The 21766-nt window shown below is 36.5% G+C and overlaps 5 protein-coding genes across 6 annotated transcripts; 3 read left to right on the top strand and 2 right to left on the bottom strand.

Moving 5' to 3' along the window:
- On the top strand, window positions 69–7369 carry LOC104717433 (histone-lysine N-methyltransferase ATX4). Its single transcript, XM_010434990.2, has 23 exons — window positions 69–1405; window positions 1495–1550; window positions 1621–1834; window positions 2045–2164; window positions 2261–2329; window positions 2413–2481; window positions 2567–2658; window positions 2738–2830; window positions 3008–3143; window positions 3253–3355; window positions 3447–3546; window positions 3892–4016; window positions 5046–5191; window positions 5304–5408; window positions 5579–5643; window positions 5725–5938; window positions 6028–6114; window positions 6200–6259; window positions 6344–6433; window positions 6524–6610; window positions 6707–6781; window positions 6859–6959; window positions 7046–7369. The coding sequence occupies exons 1-23, from the start codon at window positions 608–610 to the stop codon at window positions 7134–7136; spliced, it is 3096 nt and encodes a 1031-aa protein (XP_010433292.1). The 5' UTR covers window positions 69–607; the 3' UTR covers window positions 7137–7369.
- LOC104717432 (abscisic acid receptor PYL10-like) lies at window positions 8291–9304 on the top strand. Its single transcript, XM_010434989.2, has 3 exons — window positions 8291–8623; window positions 8760–8978; window positions 9073–9304. Exons 1-3 carry the CDS (start codon window positions 8507–8509, stop codon window positions 9280–9282), a joined length of 546 nt encoding a protein of 181 aa, XP_010433291.1. The 5' UTR covers window positions 8291–8506; the 3' UTR covers window positions 9283–9304.
- On the top strand, window positions 11145–14930 carry LOC104717431 (mitochondrial carrier protein MTM1). Of its 2 annotated transcripts, none has more exons than XM_010434988.2 (11): window positions 11145–11893; window positions 12002–12091; window positions 12208–12336; window positions 12500–12559; window positions 12647–12817; window positions 12961–13063; window positions 13295–13386; window positions 13505–13654; window positions 13737–13792; window positions 13890–14507; window positions 14600–14930. In XM_010434988.2, the coding sequence occupies exons 1-10, from the start codon at window positions 11624–11626 to the stop codon at window positions 14017–14019; spliced, it is 1251 nt and encodes a 416-aa protein (XP_010433290.1). In that variant the 5' UTR covers window positions 11145–11623; the 3' UTR covers window positions 14020–14507; window positions 14600–14930. The 2 variants fall into 2 exon arrangements, with proteins under 2 accessions (XP_010433290.1, XP_010433289.1); XM_010434987.2 differs by having other exon boundaries at window positions 11146–11893; window positions 13734–13792.
- LOC104720091 lies at window positions 15245–15643 on the bottom strand. The gene has a single exon (XM_010438062.1). It carries the CDS (start codon window positions 15641–15643, stop codon window positions 15245–15247), a length of 399 nt encoding a protein of 132 aa, XP_010436364.1.
- Window positions 17599–18003, bottom strand: LOC109126807. Its single transcript, XM_019230669.1, has one exon. It carries the CDS (start codon window positions 18001–18003, stop codon window positions 17599–17601), a length of 405 nt encoding a protein of 134 aa, XP_019086214.1.

Raw genomic sequence — 21766 nt, 5'->3', positions numbered from 1 at the left:
AGCTTAACCACAGTATTATAATGTGCACATATAATTCATTCACGCTATTCAGAAGGGTGTGACGCCGATCAAAACGACCCATTTCTTCTCTCTCTCTCTCTCTCTCTCTCTCTTCATCTCTGTCACGCCTTTCTCTCTCTAAAAATCTCTTCTGCTTTTTTTTTTTCTTTACACAGAACAAACTAAAAAAAAATTTGCTTTTCGATTTCAAAACAACCTCTTGACAACATTTCTTCCTGTTTTATCATCCAAATCATAAGAAAGGACGCATTTTTATTTTTAAAAATTGGGTTTTTTTCCTTCTTCTTCTGGATATAGAGAGCGAGAGAAGTTAGGAACAGATCTCTCTCTCTCTCTATCACTTTCTCGTTTTGCTGCTCTCATTCGTGCCAAACGTCTCTCTTCTTCCATTTAAATTAAAAAAAAAAAGCTCAAATTTTGTAGCTTTCCTTGTTTGATACGACTGGTTTGCGGTTTTCAGTTCTGGGTCAGAGAAGACGGACGACTTCAACATCGGAATTTGGGGGTCTAGGTTAGGGTTTGCTACCAATTTGGGATTTTGGAGATGTTTTAGTTACTGATGATTCTCTGATTCGGGTTCTGAGATATGATTATCAAACGGAAATTTAAAACCCAGATACCGAGTTTGAAACGGTGCAAACTCGGTAACTCGGCGAACGAGTCCAGGAAGAAGAGAAAGACCAACTTGGGAGGAGGTCACTACTACCCTCTTAATCTTCTCGGAGAAATCGCCGCCGGGATTGTTCCTGGTACAGGCTCTGCTTCGTGGTGCTCTGAAATGAAACCTGTTGAGGTACAAGAGCCAATGTCGAGGAGAAGATCAGAAGATTCCGGCGCTGTGCGGGATCCTCCCCTGGCTGAAGTCTCTCGCCCACCGCTTGTTCGGACTTCTAGGGGAAGGATTCAGGTGCTTCCTTCTCGATTCAATGATTCGGTGCTCGAGAATTGGAGGAAAGATAGCAAAAGTGACTGTGATGATTTGGAGGAAGGAGTAGTAGAGTGCAGGAATGATAAAGTTAGTAGCTTTCGGGGTTCTACAGTTGGTAATTTGAAAAACAAGCAACTTGATAGGAGCCGTAAGTGTAGTAGTGCATTGTATAAAGAAACAACGTTTCATGAGGAACGTGGTGAGGCTCGTGCTAGTCGTGTTGACAGACCCAGGGAAGATGATGACAAGAAGATTATGAAGAAAGATGGTTCTTATGGGCCAGAGAACTTCTATTCAGGAGACTTGGTTTGGGCTAAATCTGGGAAAAAGGAACCGTTTTGGCCGGCTATTGTTATCGATCCGATGACTCAAGCACCCGAGCTTGTTTTGCGTTCTTGTATACCCGATGCTGCCTGTGTTGTCTTCTTTGGTCACTCTGGGAACGAGAATGAAAGGGTACGGAGAGACAAATTAAATAGCTTTCCAAATATGGATCTTGCCTTGTTTTGAGTTTTCTATTTCTGACTGTTGTTTAATGTAAGCAGGACTATGCATGGGTGAGGAGAGGGATGATCTTCCCTTTTGTGGACTATGTTGCCAGGTGGGTCTCTTGAATTCTCAGAAGAAGATTGTCTTAAATGTGGATTAGTGCTTAATAGATACTTATTCAGGTTCCAGGAACAGTCTGAACTGCAAGGGTGCAACCCTCGAAATTTTCAGATGGCACTGGAGGAAGCATTTTTGGCAGATCAGGGATTCACGGAGAAGTTGATGCATGATATTCACTTGGCTGCTGGTAACCCGGCTTTTGACGATTCTTTCTACAGATGGATTCAAGAGACCGCCGTCTCAAATCAGGATCTCAGTAACAATGCTCCAAGCCAGGCAAGTTTTTCTGTCTGTGAGTTCGTTGTTCAGGGGGTTCATTTTCATTGTAACATGTACATTGGTTGGTTTTGTTCTAGTTCCAAAAAGGCTGCTCAGATTTTAATTCCATGCCTATTGGTCCACTTTTATATGGCTGTCTATCTTATATCCTTTTGTGGAAATCTCCTACAGTTTGGGCAGCGTATCTAACTAACTTATGTTTTGCAGAGGCTGTTAAAAAAATACGGAAATCCACTGGAATGTGTAGGATGTAGAACGATCATTTCTTTTGAGATGGCAAAAATAATGAAATCTGGAGATAATCTGTTGTGTAAACCATGTTCAAGGGTATGTAGGATCCCTGTTCTGTGATTATGCTTAGTTTAGTTGTAAGTGATGCAGAAATGGTTGCAACGTGTAAGCCTATTTTCGTTGTTGTTGCAGTTGACAAAATCAAAGCACATTTGTGGTATATGCAAGAAGATAAAGAATCATTTGGACCGTCAAACCTGGGTATGAAATGAAAAAATTAGGTCCTATAGTGGTGTAGCTTCAGGTTTTGACTTTTGACTTTTGATATCTGTGTGGTAAATTAGGTGCGGTGTGATGGTTGTAAAGTCTGGGTACACGCAGAGTGTGACCGAATATCAAATAAGCATCTAAAGGTATGTTAATTTTGGATTTTATCAAGGCTACCCTACTCTCATATGTTTACGTGTGTTGAGATCAAGCTCATTTTGTGGTCTGAAGGATTTGGGGGAAACAGATCACTACTGTCCTACTTGCAGAGCTAAATTTAACTTTGAACTATCAGATTCAGAAAATCAAAACTCAAAGTCAAAGTAGGCCTCGTTTTCTTAACTTTTGTTATTGTTTTAGCAACAACTGCCTATGTCTAAATTTGGGAGTTTTCTGGTACAGAGTTAGCAAAGGCGATGGTCAGATGGTTCTTCCTGACAAGGTTACTGTTGTATGCGCTGGAGTAAAAGGAATTTATTTCCCGAGGCTCCATTTGTAAGCAGATACCATTTTATCTTTTCCTTACATCCTTCCAACTTCTCGCTTGAGTTGTTTTTTAAAACTTATTCAAAGCAAAAACCTTTAGAGATATCTATTTACTTTCGCTAGATGTTCAGGTCTCTTTGATGAATGAATGTCAGAGTGTCTTACTCCATGTTGTTTATTTTACAGAGTGGTATGTAAGTGTGGCTCCTGTGGGCCTAAAAAGAAAGCACTGAGTGAATGGGAAAGACATACCGGATCAAAGTCAAAAAATTGGAAGACCAGTGTGAAAGTCAAAAGCTCGAAGCTGTCACTAGAAGAATGGGTTTGTACAGTTACTCTTATGGTTTCTTTCAGTGATATTGGCTTCTTACTTCTGAGTCGTATCTGATTTACTTAAAAGTAAACTGACGAACCATTCCCTTACTCCGCAGATGATGAACTTGGCAGAGTTACATGCAAATGCTACAGCAGCTAAAGTTCCTAAACGACCCTCCATAAAGCAGAGAAAGCAGAGATTACTTTCTTTTCTAGCAGGTATAAAAGGAAATGGAATCCTGTAACATGTTGGAAAGTTTGCTGGTGCTAATCTGATGCTTTTGTTTGAATTTCCTTTCATTGTTGGCAGAGACATATGAGCCGGTCAATGCGAAGTGGACAACAGAACGATGTGCAGTTTGCAGATGGGTTGAAGATTGGGACTACAACAAGATTATTATCTGCAACAGGTACTGTTTAATCTTTATTTACTCTTTAGTCTTTTTGCGTTTTTGGAAACATTTACTTCATCCACCTGAATTCACAAATGGTAAATGGAACTTGCATTTAGAATAATATTTCTGCGTCCAATCTTTGACTCACATGGACTGTGTAAGATAGATTTTTTTCCAATTACAGTAGATGCGATAATTCAGCCAGAGGTTACCATTTTAACTTTCATGTAATACCCTTTTGGCAAACAGAAGATGGTTATGTTCCATGGAATACTTAAAGGCGACTTTTGTAACATCATCTGTTATCATTGTTAATCAGCAACTTAAGATGTTTCTTTCTTTCTCAATTTTTCTCGTCAGATGCCAAATAGCAGTGCATCAGGAATGCTATGGCGCTAGACATGTTCGTGATTTCACCTCATGGGTCTGTAAAGCATGCGAGAAACCAGATATTAAGCGGGAGTGCTGCCTCTGCCCTGTAAAAGGTAGGCCTTTTGATTTTGTATTTGACATGGTATTAGCTTCACCGTCTGAGTTAAAATGCTACAACTAGTTAAAAGTTTCCTCTCTAAGAGTATTGCTTTCCTGGTGGCACGTTTACATATTTCCTTCAAAGATGGCTTCATAAAGTATATTCAACTACCTATTTCCCTGACAAAGATATAGGCTTTATCGAACATATGGTATTGCTGACCTTTAACAATATGGATGGCTCGACGTTGTTTTCAATGATGATAGGAGGTGCATTGAAGCCAACTGATGTGGAAACGNTATTTACTCTTTAGTCTTTTTGCGTTTTTGGAAACATTTACTTCATCCACCTGAATTCACAAATGGTAAATGGAACTTGCATTTAGAATAATATTTCTGCGTCCAATCTTTGACTCACATGGACTGTGTAAGATAGATTTTTTTCCAATTACAGTAGATGCGATAATTCAGCCAGAGGTTACCATTTTAACTTTCATGTAATACCCTTTTGGCAAACAGAAGATGGTTATGTTCCATGGAATACTTAAAGGCGACTTTTGTAACATCATCTGTTATCATTGTTAATCAGCAACTTAAGATGTTTCTTTCTTTCTCAATTTTTCTCGTCAGATGCCAAATAGCAGTGCATCAGGAATGCTATGGCGCTAGACATGTTCGTGATTTCACCTCATGGGTCTGTAAAGCATGCGAGAAACCAGATATTAAGCGGGAGTGCTGCCTCTGCCCTGTAAAAGGTAGGCCTTTTGATTTTATGGCACTAAGATATTCTTTCTTTCTTGTGAGCCTGTATTTGACATGGTCTTAGCTTCACCGTCTGAGTTAAAATGCTACAACTAGTTAAAAGTTTCCTCTCTAAGAGTATTGCTTTCCTGGTGGCACGTTTACATATTTCCTTCAAAGATGGCTTCATAAAGTATATTCAACTACCTATTTCCCTGACAAAGATATAGGCTTTATCGAACATATGGTATTGCTGACCTTTAACAATATGGATGGCTCGACGTTGTTTTCAATGATGATAGGAGGTGCATTGAAGCCAACTGATGTGGAAACGTTGTGGGTTCATGTGACGTGTGCTTGGTTTCAGCCTGAAGTATGTTTTGCAAGTGAAGAAAAAATGGAACCAGCTGTTGGGATATTGAGTATTCCATCAAGTAATTTGGTGAAGGTTAGTTTTATTGTAACTGTGTTTTATTTCAGATGCACTCGAAAGTACTGTTCACTAATAGCTGTGAGCAAAGCTAAAATTCAAGAATCTTCCGTGTTTTGATGGATTTCAGATATGCGTAATATGCAAACAAATACACGGCTCGTGTACTCAGTGTTGCAAGTGTTCCACATATTATCATGCCATGTGTGCCTCCCGAGCTGGTTATAGAATGGAGGTATGCTCACTGTATCTGGAACCATCTTTGCTGTAGTCAATTATTGTGGAGGTTTCAGATAGACAATGTGTTTTGCCTCTTCAACTTTTTAAGGACCTAGCGTTCTGTTCTTCGCAATCTATTGTTTTACTCCTTTTAAATAGACATATTTCCATGCTATGTGTATGTAGTTGCACTGCTTGGAGAAAAATGGTCGGCAGATAACAAAGATGGTGTCCTATTGTGCTTATCACAGGTAAATTCCCCAATTCTCTCTTTCAAGAAGCGTTGGATGTTAGGTTCTGAATTATCTTTTGTATTTTTCTTTGGTGTGTAGGTCTCCAAACCCAGATAATGGGTTAATTATCCAAACTCCTTCACGGGTCTTCTCTGCAAAAAGTGTTGTCCAAAACAAGAAGAAAGGCGGTTCCCGGCTGATTTCAGTAGTCAGAGAAGACGATGAAGAGTCACCCACAGAGGATACCGTTACATGTGATCCATTTTCTGCTGCTCGTTGTCGAGTATTTAAAAGAAAGATTAATAGCAAGAAGGTATTATTTTGGGTCTTAATCCACAAAAAAAAGTCTGTATGTTCTATTGCGCATCCCTTTGTCTACTAGGCTGATCTTGGTTTTTGCAGAGGATTGAAGAAGAAGCTATCCCTCACCACACAAGGGGACCACACCACCATCCATCAGCAGCAATCCAAACTCTAAATACATCGAGGGTAAAAAAATTTCCATGCGGTACTCCTAGTCCGCTTTTCTAACTATTGTTTTGGATCTGACAGTTTTGACTTGTATTACGTGTAGCATGTGCCGGAAGAACCCAAATCGTTTTCTTCTTTCAGGGAACGACTTCACCACTTGCAGGCGAGCATTCTCTGGTGTTTGAAAGCGATTGGCTTTCATCTTTTGGTATTGTCAAATCTAACAAGTAATATTTTCACTCGACAGAGGACAGAAATGGACCGGGTCTGCTTTGGGCGATCTGGAATACATGGATGGGGTCTATTCGCTAGAAGAAATATCCAAGAAGGAGAAATGGTTCGAAGGCGCACCCATTTGTGAATTTTGGTTTTGTCTATTTGGGATGAGAGGAGTGTTTGACTGTTGAGAGATGCTATTGTATTTCAGGTTCTTGAATACAGAGGGGAACAGGTGAGAGGTAGCATTGCAGACTTGAGAGAAGCACGGTATCGTAGAGTAGGGAAGGATTGCTACGTGAGTTGAAATAGTTTATCTTTTTATCTCCACAAATTGTCTCTTTCTCTCTCAATCTCTCTGAAGTCTGAAACAAGGGAATTAATTTTGTTTCAGCTGTTCAAGATCAGTGAGGAAGTAGTAGTTGATGCTACAGATAAAGGGAATATAGCTCGGCTCATCAACCATTCGGTAAGCAGCATGGAATAGACTTTTGACGTTTTATATATTTAGAGACTGTGAAGCCTAAATCGTGATACGTGGTGCAGTGTACGCCGAATTGCTACGCAAGGATTATGAGCGTAGGAGATGAGGAAAGCAGAATTGTCCTCATCGCCAAGACCAATGTAGCTGTGGAAGAGGAGTTAACGTACACTAGACATCTAAACACTATTCTTTCAATCTAAAGCTGATGATTATCATAGTTTAAGGATATGGTGTGTGTTGTTTTGGCAGGTATGATTACTTATTTGATCCAGACGAACCAGAGGAATTCAAGGTGCCATGCTTATGTAAAGCCCCCAACTGCAGGAAATTCATGAATTAATGGTATTGGTAGGTAGGTGCTGGTTTACTTACTTCAAACGCTACAACACCATGAAGAAGACGCAAGTAAGGTTCTCTTTTTTCTATATATATGGTTGCTCCATAAACAATAGATTTATAGGTGATAGAAAGATGAAATGGTGAATTTAGCTCTTATCTATTTTGCGTCTCTGTATAGACAACAACAACTCATTCGTTTCACCATTTTCTGGAAAAAAAATCCAATTTCATTCATTCACTTCCATATTTGGTCTTTGTGTCATCGTCCAAATAAGGAGGAGAGACTTTTGAGACCCTTCATTTCATACCTCTGCTCCTTTTACAGCTCCATAAGCTATCTGCACGTCCAACAACTTTAAATACCGTAGTAGAAAAAAAAAACCCCGAGATAATTCCAACTGTTTTAACCATCGGTTTACTATACGATTATACCGAGAATTATTAATTGATTTGCTTTCACCGGTTCATTGATCCGTGCTGTTTGTCTTTCTTTTCTCATCGTCAAAGAGTGCCGAGTCAGACGAGTTGTTGTGTCACTTTGTGTGTGCGCGCTTAAAATATACTGTAATGGGCTTTTAAGCACTGTTTAAGGTTTTTTGGGCCCAATTGATGGAAACATGATGAATAATTGACACTATGTCCTCAATCCACTTAAGAAATTTTAAATCTCACATCAGATAAAGATATCTCATACCGGATAACATCTCTCATTAATTAAGTAAAAAGTTTAGGTGTCTAAATTGAAAAATAATTCTATGAACAAAAATATTGATGTGTCAACTACGTATGTGCAAATTCTAATAAACCTATAAGGAAATCATGATAATGTGTAAAACAAATAGCATTAGTGAGATTATTTTCGTCACAATTCTCATAAATGGAAAATGGGAATACAGATAGGTTAAAATGAATGAGCATTGAGCATCCTCATAATCCTCATCCTAATCCTCCTACTACTAGAGTGTAGAGAGAGTAGAGAGTAGAGAGGCCGACATGTAAAATGGCAGTACCGTGATAACCTTTAAATAGCAGGTGCTTATTAAACTGTCTCCCCGACCCCAACTTGGTTTTGGTCTTTAGTGCAAAAAAGTTGTTTCTGTCCAATCAGATGCGTCTTTTATAAATATATATAAGTACGAACATTCGGAGTGAGAGAGAGTCCAGTTTTAGTTGGTTGGTTGGGGTCGTTCTGTTTTTTTTCTTTCTTTTATTTATTATCTCCTTCACTGCTTCACAAAGACGGCGACCAATCTATAACCGGCGATACTCTGGATCAGATCTCCGACGTTGTCTTTTTTTTTCTTTTCCTTTCTTTCATTCTCTCTGTCTCTGTCTGTCTCTGTTATTCTCTATTGGGTGTGTGAGAGAAGAATGATGAACGGTGACGAGATGGAGAGCGAGTACATCAAGAGACACCATAGTCACGAGCTTTTAGGGAATCAGTGCAGCTCTACGCTTGTAAAACATATCAACGCTCCTCTTCATCTCGTAAGTTTTGACCTTTCTCTCATCGATTTCAGATCCGCAAGTGTTTTTTTCTTTTTCAAATGCTGCTGTACCGTTAAAGATTCGATTTTTGAGATGTTTAATTACTGTTTTTATGTTGTGTTTGTAAAAAAAAAAGGTGTGGTCACTTGTGAGGAGATTCGATCAACCACAAAAATACAAACCTTTTATTAGTAGGTGTGTGGTTCAAGGAAAGAAGCTTGAGATTGGTACTGTTAGAGAAGTTGATGTGAGATCTGGTTTACCAGCTACTAAAAGCACCGAGAGGTTAGAGTTTCTTGATGATGATCAACACATCCTCTCCGTTAGAATCCTCGGTGGTGATCACAGACTCAAGGTACGTACTTACTATTTGTGGTTTTCCCGACAAGGTTAATTATTTATGGTTTTGTTGTATTAAGCTTAATCTGTTATTTTATCCGGCCGAGCAGAACTATTCCTCAATCATTTCGTTGCACCCGGCCGAGACGATAGAGGGAAGAGCAGGGACATTGGTGATTGAGTCGTTCGTGGTGGACGTGCCGGAAGGTAACACAGAGGAGGAGACTTGTTTCTTCGTAGAGGCTCTGATTCAATGCAATCTCAAATCTTTAGCAGATGTCTCTGAGCGTCTAGGATCAGAATCTATAGAGACAGTATGATTGGGATGGGTAAGAATGTATTTTTATTGTATTCTTACAAATTCAAGAATACATGATGGTTTTTTTCTTGGAACTTATATGGTTTTCTCGACCAATCAAAAGTATATTATGTACGTTAAAAAAACAAACTAAGATACAACTTCATTCAATATAAAATAAAATGGAAATTAAACATATATAATACTCTTGTATAGTACAAAAGAAATAGAGAAAATAAAAAAGAGCCATTTGATGGTTCTCTAGTAATGGACTCAACTCATTTTTTGTCTTACATACTAGACGTCGATCGGTCCCTACAAATTTTGTAATTCTACAAACCAATAGGCATGGAAGTCAAAAAATGGTAAAAGGAGCTTTGTGGATTAGGTTTGTTGATAATGACTGCCTCAAAAAGCTGCCAAATCCATTGTATAAATCTTTTTTTGTCCACTTTGTTTATCGTTGGCATTTTTCTTCGGTTTATTGCTATATTTTTTTTGGTTTAAGGTGAAGATAGTTTATTGTTTATTGCTATCTTTGCGTTCTCGAAATAGTAAAAGTAGTTGAAATAAAAGTATGGTAAGAAAATATCACAAACTGTGTCATCTTTTGATCACTAGATAGTGTGAATGTGATACTTTCGTTTTCTAGATAGTGTTTTTCTTTCCTGTCGCAAGATAGTGATTTATAATAGTGACCTTAAATCTTCTTTGTTAGAACTTAATTATTCATATTTTTTCCTAAAAGCATGATTCGATTGTCGAGAATATATATATAGAGCACTACTTCGACTACGTTTTCAATTTTGACTGATGTTTTTCAAATGATCAAGTTACTGTTCTATTTATCTTCCTCTTGATACATGTGTTTTCGGAGCGTACGTATACGTAATAAGTGGAGACACAATATGACGATATATAGCAATAGCAGTAACCGTAACCATTAGTGAATAATCTGATCCAACCAAGAAATGGGATTGCATTAGACTCAACCACGTTGTGATGAACCTGCACTATTGTTTTGTTTGTATTGGTCGACGTACGCATGAAGGCTTTTCTTGCTAATCTTATCTTATAATTTTGAGCCACCGATTCCGATTTGTCTGGTGCTTTTCTTAGACTGATGTCGTAACTGGATTTGTATTGCCATGACTAGTGTGGAGAGTCTTCGAATCATCATCTATTGTGCCTAACCATATGATTTGTCTTTATTCTTTTTGTGCCATAATAAAATCCGCGAATGATAGCTCTTAGTTTGATACCACCTATTGACAAGTTTTTTTTTTTTTCTCTCTCTCTCCAATATGTGAACACCTCACGATTCTGAAAATTTGATGTAAAATGAATATAAATCGAGTGACCAATAATAAGTCCATCTAACAGCCAACCATTAAATAAATACATAAAAGAAAAAATGGAGATAAACACACGGCCTGGAGTCGGTACAGAAAACATAACGAGGTGTACTTGGTGGAATCAAGGACACGTGGATTGCCACTCTTAATGCCTCTTCACCACCAGATTACTTCCACGGCAACAAAAGAAAGAATTATAAAAGTCGTGGAGCCCCGAAAAATCGAAAATTCTAAATTCAATGGCCGTCGCAAAAGACCCAAACTTGCTGACAGAACAAAAAAAGAACCGGCTCTGATTTGCCTTAATTTCGCTATTATTCAACTGGTTTAACATAACCGAAGAAGTTAAACACACGGTTTGAGTCGGTACAGAAAATATATTACGTGGTGGGCTCTTCAAATCAACACGTTGTTGATCGCCACTCTTTATGCCTCTTCACCACCAAATTATAATACTTTTGTTAAAGCCTTAAAGTACAATAGCGAAAGCATTATATATGGTGGTGAGAGAGCCTCTTACAAATTCGAAAATTCTTTCCTTCAATTCAATGGCCTTGATTAAGTTTTGTACTTGCTGACTACAATAAGCCTAATTGGTATTGGTTGAATGTTTCAATTGGTTAAACCAAACCGAAATCGACATCTCTCGGTTTGTTCGGTTAGATTTAAAGGCGTGTAGAATCTTCCAAAAACGCCGCGTTGAGTAGTTTTGTAGGGTTTCTTCTGCTGTGTGGCTACCCACTGAAGTCTCCAGTGTTTAGCTCCTTTGTGGCTCTGGTTTGCCCTATTCTTCCCCCTCCTCTCTCCTCTTGTTTTTCCTTTTTCCCTCTTCCCCAAGGAATCTGGAAAAGGAAAAATTAAACCTCTTTTCCTCTAAATCCTAAAAAAATCAGAAATTTTCCTATTAGCTTCAAATCGAAGCTTTTTGATTGAATCAAAAATCTCTGCTTTACAACTCTCTCTACCGAGAGGATTCTCGGGTGAAAATACAGAAGACGAATCTTAAACATGGTAGAGGCAGAGCGCCCGGAGAATATTTGGGTTGCTTCTGAAATGTCGTCGTCTTCGTCTCCGGCGGCTATAGAAAGCCGTGATTTTTCGATCATTGATTCGACTGATGGAATTAGAGATGATGTGAGAAGACTTGGTATAGCTTCTCCGCCTCAGTTGGACAAGGGTTCGTCGAAGAACGATCTAGGATTTACGGAAAGGGTTCTCTCGGCCGCCGGAGCTGCGGTTTTGTCCGCCGTTACTTTAAATCCTCTCGACGTTGTCAAGGTATGAGATTTTTTTTCAAGTTGTTGTGTTGATTCGCCGCCGGGGAACTTTTTTTGTTTTTGCCGGCGAGGGGTTTGAATGTTTTTTGTACTGTCATTTGTTTATCAGACTCGATTGCAAGCTCAAGCCGCCGGGTTGTCTTACTCCCACCCACTCAGTAACTCCATTGGACGAATGGCATTTTTTGGACCAAACATGGTATGTGTCTGAATTCTCTGTCTTTGTTGTTGTTGTGGGAGAGTTGTTTTGAAGGTTGATACTTTCTATATTTTCACTGCCCAGTTTTTGTAAAATCTTTTCGTGTTTCGGTTCAGATGTTTGCAGACTTGAGATGTTCTCCTTCATGTTCACGGGCTGGTGTTCAAGGTACTGTTTCTATTTGCCCGCCGGATTGTTTCCAGTACAAAGGAACGTTTGATGTCTTCACCAAGATTATACGACAGGTGAGCTTGTGGAACTCATTTTGTTTATATCTTGTTTCAAGTCTCGCAAAGATAAAAGAAGATGATATAGTTAGCTAGTTGAGGTTTTTGTTTTGAGGTATGTGGTATGGTTTTAGCTAGAATCTTCCTATTTCTCTATATCCTAACGCAAGGACTGATGCAGGAGGGCCTGTCACGACTCTGGAGAGGGACTAATGCTGGTCTTGCCGTAGCTGTGCCCATGGTATGCTCTTTTGTTTATTATAGTTGCGGGATTTGTTTGTTTGTTTGGATAGACTTATGGATTACTGAACTCTTAAGTTTTGCACAGGTTGGGATGTATCTCCCATTCTATGATTTGTTTCGGAACCGGTTGGAAATATTATCTCGGGAGAAAGCTCCTGCTACGACATGGTGTGTGCCTGTTGTGGCAGGGTCCCTAGCGCGGTCGTTAGCTTGTACAGTGTGCTATCCAATTGACCTTGCAAGAACGCGTATGCAGGTATTGGCTTGTACTTCGTCTGTGTTTAGTCTTGTAACTCTAGACGTGTGTTATGCTTTTCGTGTGTTGTGCTTTTCGTCTGTGTGTATTCTTTCTATGAATGACTCGCGAGTAATATTCTATTTACTGTTATTTCTAAGTAGGCATTCAAAGAAGCAAAAAGCGGTATGAAGCCTCCGGGAGTTCTTAAAACTCTAGTTGGTGTAGTCTCTGAAGTCAGGACAGCAAATAACTTCGAAAGTAGTTGTAAGTTACTTCTTCTTTCATCTCAAGCCACAGAAATGCCAAAATATTTGATATCCTGAAGTCATAATCTCTACCGCATGTATAATCAAGTAGAGTTTTCCCTCTCTTAGTCTTAGGCATACCATTTAATTAGCAATCACAACCAAAGATGCATGCGTGTGGAGTGTGGACATTGAAGAGCCAGAGTTTTTGTTTTGTTTAGTCTTTAATATACATTTTTCCCTGTTACAGTGCACAACTACCGTGTGCTCTATAGAGGCTTGGGTGCACAGCTTGCCCGTGATGTTCCATTCTCAGCAATCTTGTGGGGGACCCTCGAGGCAGTAAGATTTTTGACATTTTATAAACATTTTACAATGCAGAGAGATGTTTGTAAAGCAGTTTAAGCCAAATTACATAACCCAGGTAAGTGAATTGGTTTGACCTTCCCCTTTGGTACAGATGAGAAGAAGGCTTCTGGGAGTTGTGGGCAATGATACAAATCTTCTTGGTGTTTTCGGTGCAAACTTTTCTACTGGTTTTGTAGCTGGAAGTATCGCTGCTGCTACTACTTGTCCTCTTGACGTTGCAAGAACAAGAAGACAGATAGAGGTTTGTTTGCTTTCCATCTGGAAACTTGTCTAGTTACTTATTAAGACCCTACTTATGTTTGTCCCTGCCATTAATTCAGAAGGATCCTGGTAGGGCGTTGATAATGACGACGCGACAGACACTAGTAGAGGTTTGGAGGTATGTATATAGATATTTGAAAGATTCCAATTTTTTATATGTCAAAAGCTCTGTGTTTGTATTGAAATAAGACATAACAACAAATACATACACACAGGGATGGAGGGATGAGAGGACTGTTCATGGGAATGGGTCCACGAGTGGCGCGTGCAGGACCATCGGTAGGGATAGTGGTTTCCTTCTACGAGGTGGTCAAGTATGTTTTGCATCACCACGCTTCATCATGACCCAACAAAGTCACAAATCTCATACACATAACACATGAATGTGGATACGGCTTTAGGTTGTAGTTTGTTTTTCTTTAAATTAACAGAATAAGTTAAACAGGCTCAGTCCTCCAAGCCCTTGTTTCATATGAGCCGGAATTTTGTCCAGTTATTAATACCGGCTATTTAAAATGTTTAATCCGGTTTATGTCGGCTTTATCGTTCATCAGACATAGGTTGGCTTAGTGTGATTAGTGGAAGACATAAGATGATGATTGCAACAATGCCCATTTGTGAAGAATATGATCTTTTACTAAGGAATGAGACCTTTTTTCTGATAAAAGAATTGAGAAATAGGATTTGATATGTAATTTTTGGCAAGTCAAATGTGGTAAAAGTGTTCTGTATGTGTAATATGCAAACGAATACACGGCTCGTGTACTCAGTGTTGCAAGTGTTCTACGTAAAATCACGCCATGTGTGCCTCCCGAGCTGGTTATAGAATGGAGGTATGTTCACTGTATCTGGAATCATTTTTGCTGTAGTCACTTGTTGAGGAATTTCTGATAGACAATGTGTTTTGCCTCTTAAACTTCTTAAGAACTTAGGAACTTAACTTCTTAAGAACGATGTGCCAGAGGAATTCAAGGTGTCATGTTTTTATGTAAAGCCCCAAACTGCAGGAAGTTCATGAATTAATGGTAGGTGCTTGTTTACTTAAAACGCTACAACACCAAGAAGAAGAAGAAAACGAAGAAGAAGCCAAGCAAAACTCTCTTTTTTTCCTACATATATATTTGCTCCATAAACAATAGATTTACACAGCTAGAAAGTAAAAAAAAAAAAAGTGATTTGACTCTTATTTAACTTCTTGTAAGACAAGGCAGCTTCATAATCTCTTGATTTCACGGAATAAGAAGGCTCTTTGGTGACTTCATCAACTTAATAATCCTATTTGTTGAATCATTTCTACATTGTTGAACTAAAGTTAGAGTTCCTTGAACTCATATCTCAAATCTGTCGTTGTAATCCGTTTGATTGATCTTTTGAATCAGCGATCTATATCTAAGCACGACAAGATTAACACATATATGGAGGTGTGCATATTCAATAAATGGGATTGCAATGATTAAATTTATTTTTAATAGGTAAAGAAACCTTACAAGAACATAATAGAAAATTTGTGAAAAAAAAAACATAATAGAAAAATAATATGCATCCAACTTCATTTGAGGGACAAATATTTCTAGATGGTCCAACTGTACATTAGTTTGGGCGTTTCTTTATCCTCTGCACGGTATATTCCTTCTTCTCTAGCATCCCAAAAAACATTTCTACCATAACGAACAATGATAACTTTACCTTCATATGCCGTAAACGATGCATGAAATCTGAAATCAGGACCCTGCCACAAGTCACAATTAAATTTAGTTTTTAAAGCACTATCATGAAAACTAAAATCATAGGTTTGTCCAGGGCTTAAGTAATGAAAGCCTAGGTTGTCTTCGTTCGACACACAATGAATTTTGAGAATGTTTTGTGGACCAAGAGAATTTTTGAAATGTACAGTGTTTTTTTCCCAGACCGCGTTGCTCGATCCAAGACACAATGCAATGATAAGCAAAAAGCACAAGAAAGAATTCATTGTTTTGCTTGATCAAAGTATATGTGTGTGTGTGTGTTTTTTTTTTGGCGTTTAGGACTGATTTGTATCTGATAAGTAGAAGGTTCTGATTTATAGGAGGTCATGTTCATAAGCATTCAATTTTTCTCATGATTTTTGCATCTTATTAAGGCGTAATGATTTTAAACAAAACAAAAAGTTTGATAATAGTAAACTTTCAACTTTAATGATATGCATTTGTGACCGTGATCTCTGACATTGGAGGCTAATTTCAATAAATGACATTTAGAATCCGAACAATCGATAAGGTAATAATCCTTATTCATCCTTGATCTGCTGATATCCGTCAATATTCAAGAACTTTCCATATATATCGTGTAATATGTTTTCTCACCAAGTAATTAGCAGATTTTCCGTCAATTTTCAAGTAGTGAAAGTCTACGATGTCTTGGTCCAACACACAACTAATCATGCGAATGTTATACGGACCAAGAGAACTATTGAAATGTACTGTGTTATTTTCAAAGTTTAATAAATAAAAGATTGCTAAAAGTCTCTTTTTGCGTCAAGTATAAATAATACGATCGGTGGAGTTTTGTTTCCCATTTACAAGTCTAAAGTTTTAGAGAATGTCTACGGCATAACTGATACGATTGGAGGAGTTTCTCTAGAAATAAGAAGACTATTGAGTAGAGAAAGTCTAAATTAAAGATTGGAAAGACGCTAGAGTATGACTAGAGTGTTTGCATTTGAGGGGTCTAAAAGTATAAAATAATTGATAGGTGCTAATCGTCTCTTTAATGCATTGCTGATGAGTTGTTTCCAGACGCCATTAGTCTGTTACTGTTACCGATCACGATGAAGAACGCTATGAGTTTCGATCTTAGTTCCGATTGAGTCATTAGAAGGTGCTCATCTAGGTCTTCATTCCGGGTTATTGGTGTTTGTTGAAGTGATTAAGAGGTTACGGTTTCAAAACCTAACAAGAACCTAAGACCTCTATCACTTATCTGAGGCACTAGTTAGAAGAGTAATTGAAATGTTCGCACAACTTCTAGGACGTTCTACTGAAACAACAAGTCCACAAGAGAATGTGTTTCTGTGATTCAATATTTTGGTGGCTTAGTACGTAATTGAATATGTGCTTCAGTCTTGGAATCTCTTCAGCGTTCTTTACAGCATTACCAAAAAAAAAAACTTCTTTAATTCTTATTCTCAAACATTTATTTTTCTTTTCTGCTCTTAGTTAAAAAACTATAAACAATTAGCAGATTTGTGATTGTGTTTTGATCTCGTATCAAAGAAGAACCTATTCTCTTCTTCCTTTTTTTTTCTTCTTCTTTCGTCCTGATCTTGTGACAATTTATCGTCTGATGTCTCGTATCCTTTACATGTCTCACTTTAGTTTGTTTTATCTTTCCCCGTTTATTTGTTTGTCTTTGGCATAAATTTTTGTAGTTTCCCCGTTACTTATTGAATCTTTAAGTAGATCTGATTTTAATCTTGAAAGTTGAAATCATCATTAACCCTAAACAAATCTAATTTCTTGTAAGACAAGGCAGCTTAATAATCTCTTGATTTCATGGAATAAGAAGGCTGTTTGGTTTTGCACAAAAAAAAACAGAAGAAGGCTGTTTGGTGATTTCATCAACTTAATAATCCTATTTGTTGATTCATTCCTACATTGTTGAACTAAAGTTAGAGTTCCTTGAACTCATATCTCATATCTGTCGTTGTAATCCGTTTGATTGATCTTTTGAATCAGCGATCTATATCTAAGCACGACAAGATTAGCACATATATGGATGTGTGCATATTCAATAAATGGGATTGCAATGATTAAACTTGTTTTTAATAGGTTAAAAAATCCTTACAAGACATAATAGAGAATTTGTCCCAAAAAAATAAGAAAAAAAAAATAAGAACATACTAGAAAAATGATCTAAATCCAACTTCATTCGAGGGAATACATATGTCTAGCCGGTTTTAGTCCACTTGTACATTAATTTGGGCGTTTCTTTACCCTCTGAACGATATATTCCATCTTCTCTAGCATCCCAAAAAACATTTCTACCATAACGAACTATGAGATACTTTCCTTCATATGCCGTAAAAGATGCCAGAAATCTGTAATGAGGACCCTGCCACATGTCACAAAGGATTTTAGTCTTCAAAACACTATCATGAAAAGTTAAATCGTAGGCTTGTCCAGGACTTAAGTAATGAAAGCCTAGGATGTTTTCGTCAGATACACAATCCATTTTGAGAATGTTTTTCGGACCAAGAGAATTTTTGAAATGTACGGTGTTTTTATCAAAGATCGCATTGCTCGATACAAGACACAATGCAATGGCAAGCAAAAAGCACAAGAAAGAATTCATTGTTTTGCTTGATCAATGTATATATTTTGTGTGTGTGCGTGTGTGGTTTTCTTGGCGTTTAGGGCTGATATGTATCTTATAAGTAGAAGGTTCTGATTTATAGGAGGAGGGTCATGTTCATGCATTCAATTTTCCTCATGATTTTTGCATCTTATTATGGCGTAATCTTTTGAAGCAAAGTGGAAAGTTTGATAATCGTAAACTTTCAAACTTTAATGATACGCATTTGTGACCGTGATTCATAAAATTGAAGGCTAATTTCCATAAATAGACATTAAGAATCCGATTTAAAGTTGAATAGCTTTCCAAGATGTACTCTTATATATATCTGCTGATTTTCGTCAATGTTCAAGAACTTTCCATACAATTGCGGAGCCAATACCAAAAATTTAGGGATTTACACTAATTTCTGTTTTTTTCTAACACGTTAAAATGCAAAATTTAGATGGGGGTAAAATCTATATTAACAATTTTGGTAAAGAAGGCTTGAAGTTAGAATTTTTTTACAGGCTATGTCACTAACATTTAATATTTTCACATTATAAAAATGAAAATTAATAATTGGGCATGGAGAAGAAAGCATTACCGAATTAATTATGAGCTTATATATATTCTACACCTAAATCCCAATTACAATCACCAAACACAAAACACAGTACGACTTTCTTAAAATCATAAAACACATATTTGTTCTCTTTGCATCTACTATTGTTTATCATACTTTTATAGCTTAATATAACTTCTAATTTCTTTACTAAAATCGTTTGTTTTTTCTTTTCTTTCTTACCTTAGATTGTTAGATCCATGCATCTCTCGACGAAATTTGTGTGATTATAATTGTCTTCTTGATATATCAAGATCAATATTTTCTAAATATATTTACATTGATTTATGAGTAAGTACAATCAGTTTTTAGCTAAATATTTTCTAAGTATAATTGTATTCTTGATGGCTACTAACATTTTTCATTTTATGTGATGTATAAGAATGAGTTAAGAGAACCATTGATTCAAGCCATCTAAATGTAAGCGTTTTTAGTCTTTCCAAAGATCCTCAAAATTCTACATCACTAAACAGAATGACAATTTTGTTCTTAATTCATTTGGTATATCCCTTCGATAAGACTACGAAGCCATAAATTAAAGCTTTCCAAAATCTAAATTACATCTGACTGAAAATGGATGAACACATAATTCATGATTTGACCTCCAATTCATCTAGTTATATGTTTGTATTTGTCTCAATTCACAGTCCAATTATTATGAATCCTTCCTCGGGAATGTTTAAAGTTTTATAAATGAACTTAAAATCATTAAAATTTATTGTATGTTATATATAAATTTTATTTTTGTTACAATATACTGATTTATATCCATTTACAAATCTTTTATGTATGTTACTATTAAAAGTATATTTTTTATACCTAAATGTACTTTTGTATGTTACAAAAATATTCTTTATCACCATCTAGAAACTGTCTATATAAACACATTAAGCCAAGTATATTACTTTCACTTCTGCATAGTTTTTTAATTACTAAAATTGTTGGCTCAAAAAACATTTTGAATAAAAAATATATTACATAATATACTAATCTATGATGTATCATCACAATAATGTATGACCACCATGAAGAAAACATCGGCTTCACCTTCATCCCTTATGGAGAGAACCTTGCGTCCAACCTTCTCCATCATGGAGAGAACTTTGGCTCCGCCTTTCTCCCTTGGAAAGATAACCTTGCGTCCAATCTCCTCCACCTTCCTCTCTTGCGCAGATAACTTTGTGTCCAACCTTCTCTACCATAGGGAGAACCTCGGCTCTGCCCTCCTCCTATGTGGAAAAAATATGTTCACGTCTTTTTGCTATCTCAAAATAGCTTGTTCCGACAACCAATGAAATTAAAAACAATTTTCTAACTTCACAATAAAATCTTTTGACAGTAACTAATGTTAAATTTTTCAATTATTCGTGATAGTAATTATGCCAAAATGAAAGTAAAATAGTAAGTTTAATGTGTTTATAGATAACATAATATACTAATCAATGATGTATCATCACAATAATGTATAACCGCCATGGAAAAAACCTCGGCTCTGCCCTCATCCCTTATGGAGAAAATCTTGCGTACAACTTTCTCCATCATGGAGAGAACCTTGGCTCCGTCTTCCTCCCTTGGAGAGATAACCTTGCGTCCAATCTGCTCCACCTTCCTCTGTTGGGTAGATAACCTTGTGTCCAACCTTCTCCACAATAGAGAGAACCTCGGCTCTGCCCTCATCCTGTGTGGAGAGAAAATTTTCACATCTTTTTGCTATCTCAAAATAGCTTGCTCCGACGACCAATAAACGTCAAAACCTTTTTCAATCGTCACAAAATCTTTTGATAGTAACTAATGATAAATTTCTCAATATATTCGTGAAGGTGTCTTTGACACACCATGATGTAGCCTCTGACTCTGTAACGCTTCAACCGCCACACTGTTTAGTGAGCCCATGTCTACTCTCAATCCATGGGCCCTACATCTATTTCCGGCTTGTGGACCAACCCATATTCGATGACCGGTTTGTTACGTCTGGAAGTCTTTAAAAACTTGATTACCGACCTTACAAATCTACAAATTTTCTTTTCTTGTGTTTTGTCCTAACTCGCACAATTTCGACAATCACTTCCAGAAAGGTCACCCATCATGAAATTCTCTCAAGACCCTTAACCGAAAAAATAAGTGCATTTTGGATTTTGGTGACGTATGTGGCTAAATCAATTCTTTTAAACATTTCCGCAAACCAGGGTGTCAAAGTCTTTGAGCTCCTATGGATCTATCAACAACGATTTATTTTTTTCCAATCTATCTATCTATGTTTGTTGTACACTTGTGTTTGATTAGCTTATTTTATCAATTCATTAGGTTGATGAACTTCTATTCGTTATCTCCCTTTGGGATTGAATGAATAATGGTAACAATTATGTTTGCAAAAAAAAAAAGGGTTTATGACCAACCAATCAAGGTTGAGAAATTGAAAGAAAATTAATTTGGCATAATTAAAGAAACAATAGAAAATCATAAGCATGTTAATATATAAATCCCAAATCATTCAAAGATTAAAATATAAATTAAAACAATCTAAAAATACTACAATAAATTTTAAAATACAGTATTAGAAAAAGAAGACTCATATATTAATCTTTTTTTTTTGTTAACTTATTAATCTTACCTATTCCCAACTGAAAAAGGAGAAAGTAATAGAAAATTTTGGATTAAGAAAATAAGAATTTACCTTTCCATTAAAATATATTCTCAATTAAAAAAGTTGAAAGCAATGTTTTTGAATAAATTATTTAAATATGAGGCGAACTTTGATTATATAGAAGTGAGTACAAAATTTAGAATTAATAATTAAAAGTATATTTTCCTTAATTCTTTTCTATTTTTTTTAATAATTAATCACTTAAAATTAAAAATAAGTAAATAATATTATAATTTCGAATGTTATGAAATATATAGATATATATATATATATATATAATCTCCTTATAATTATTTTTAAAAAAGTTGTTTTTCTAAATTCTGAAAAATTTTATAATTATATTTTTAATTTATTAATATTTTTTAAAACAAAATATTTTCTTTTTGTTGTAATCAAATTCTTCTTATTAAATATTTACACATGTCAAAATCTCAAATTGATAACTTGACACATGTCAAAATCTTGTTAATGACTAATTTTCAAAACCCAACTTTATATAATAAAAATTAACAAAT

The sequence above is a fragment of the Camelina sativa genome, chromosome 10 (assembly GCF_000633955.1).
Source record: "Camelina sativa cultivar DH55 chromosome 10, Cs, whole genome shotgun sequence".
In the NCBI taxonomy this organism is placed as follows: Eukaryota; Viridiplantae; Streptophyta; class Magnoliopsida; order Brassicales; family Brassicaceae; genus Camelina; species Camelina sativa.
The sequence above is the reverse complement of the archived record's forward strand: the minus strand, read 5'-3'. Positions and strand labels throughout refer to the sequence as shown.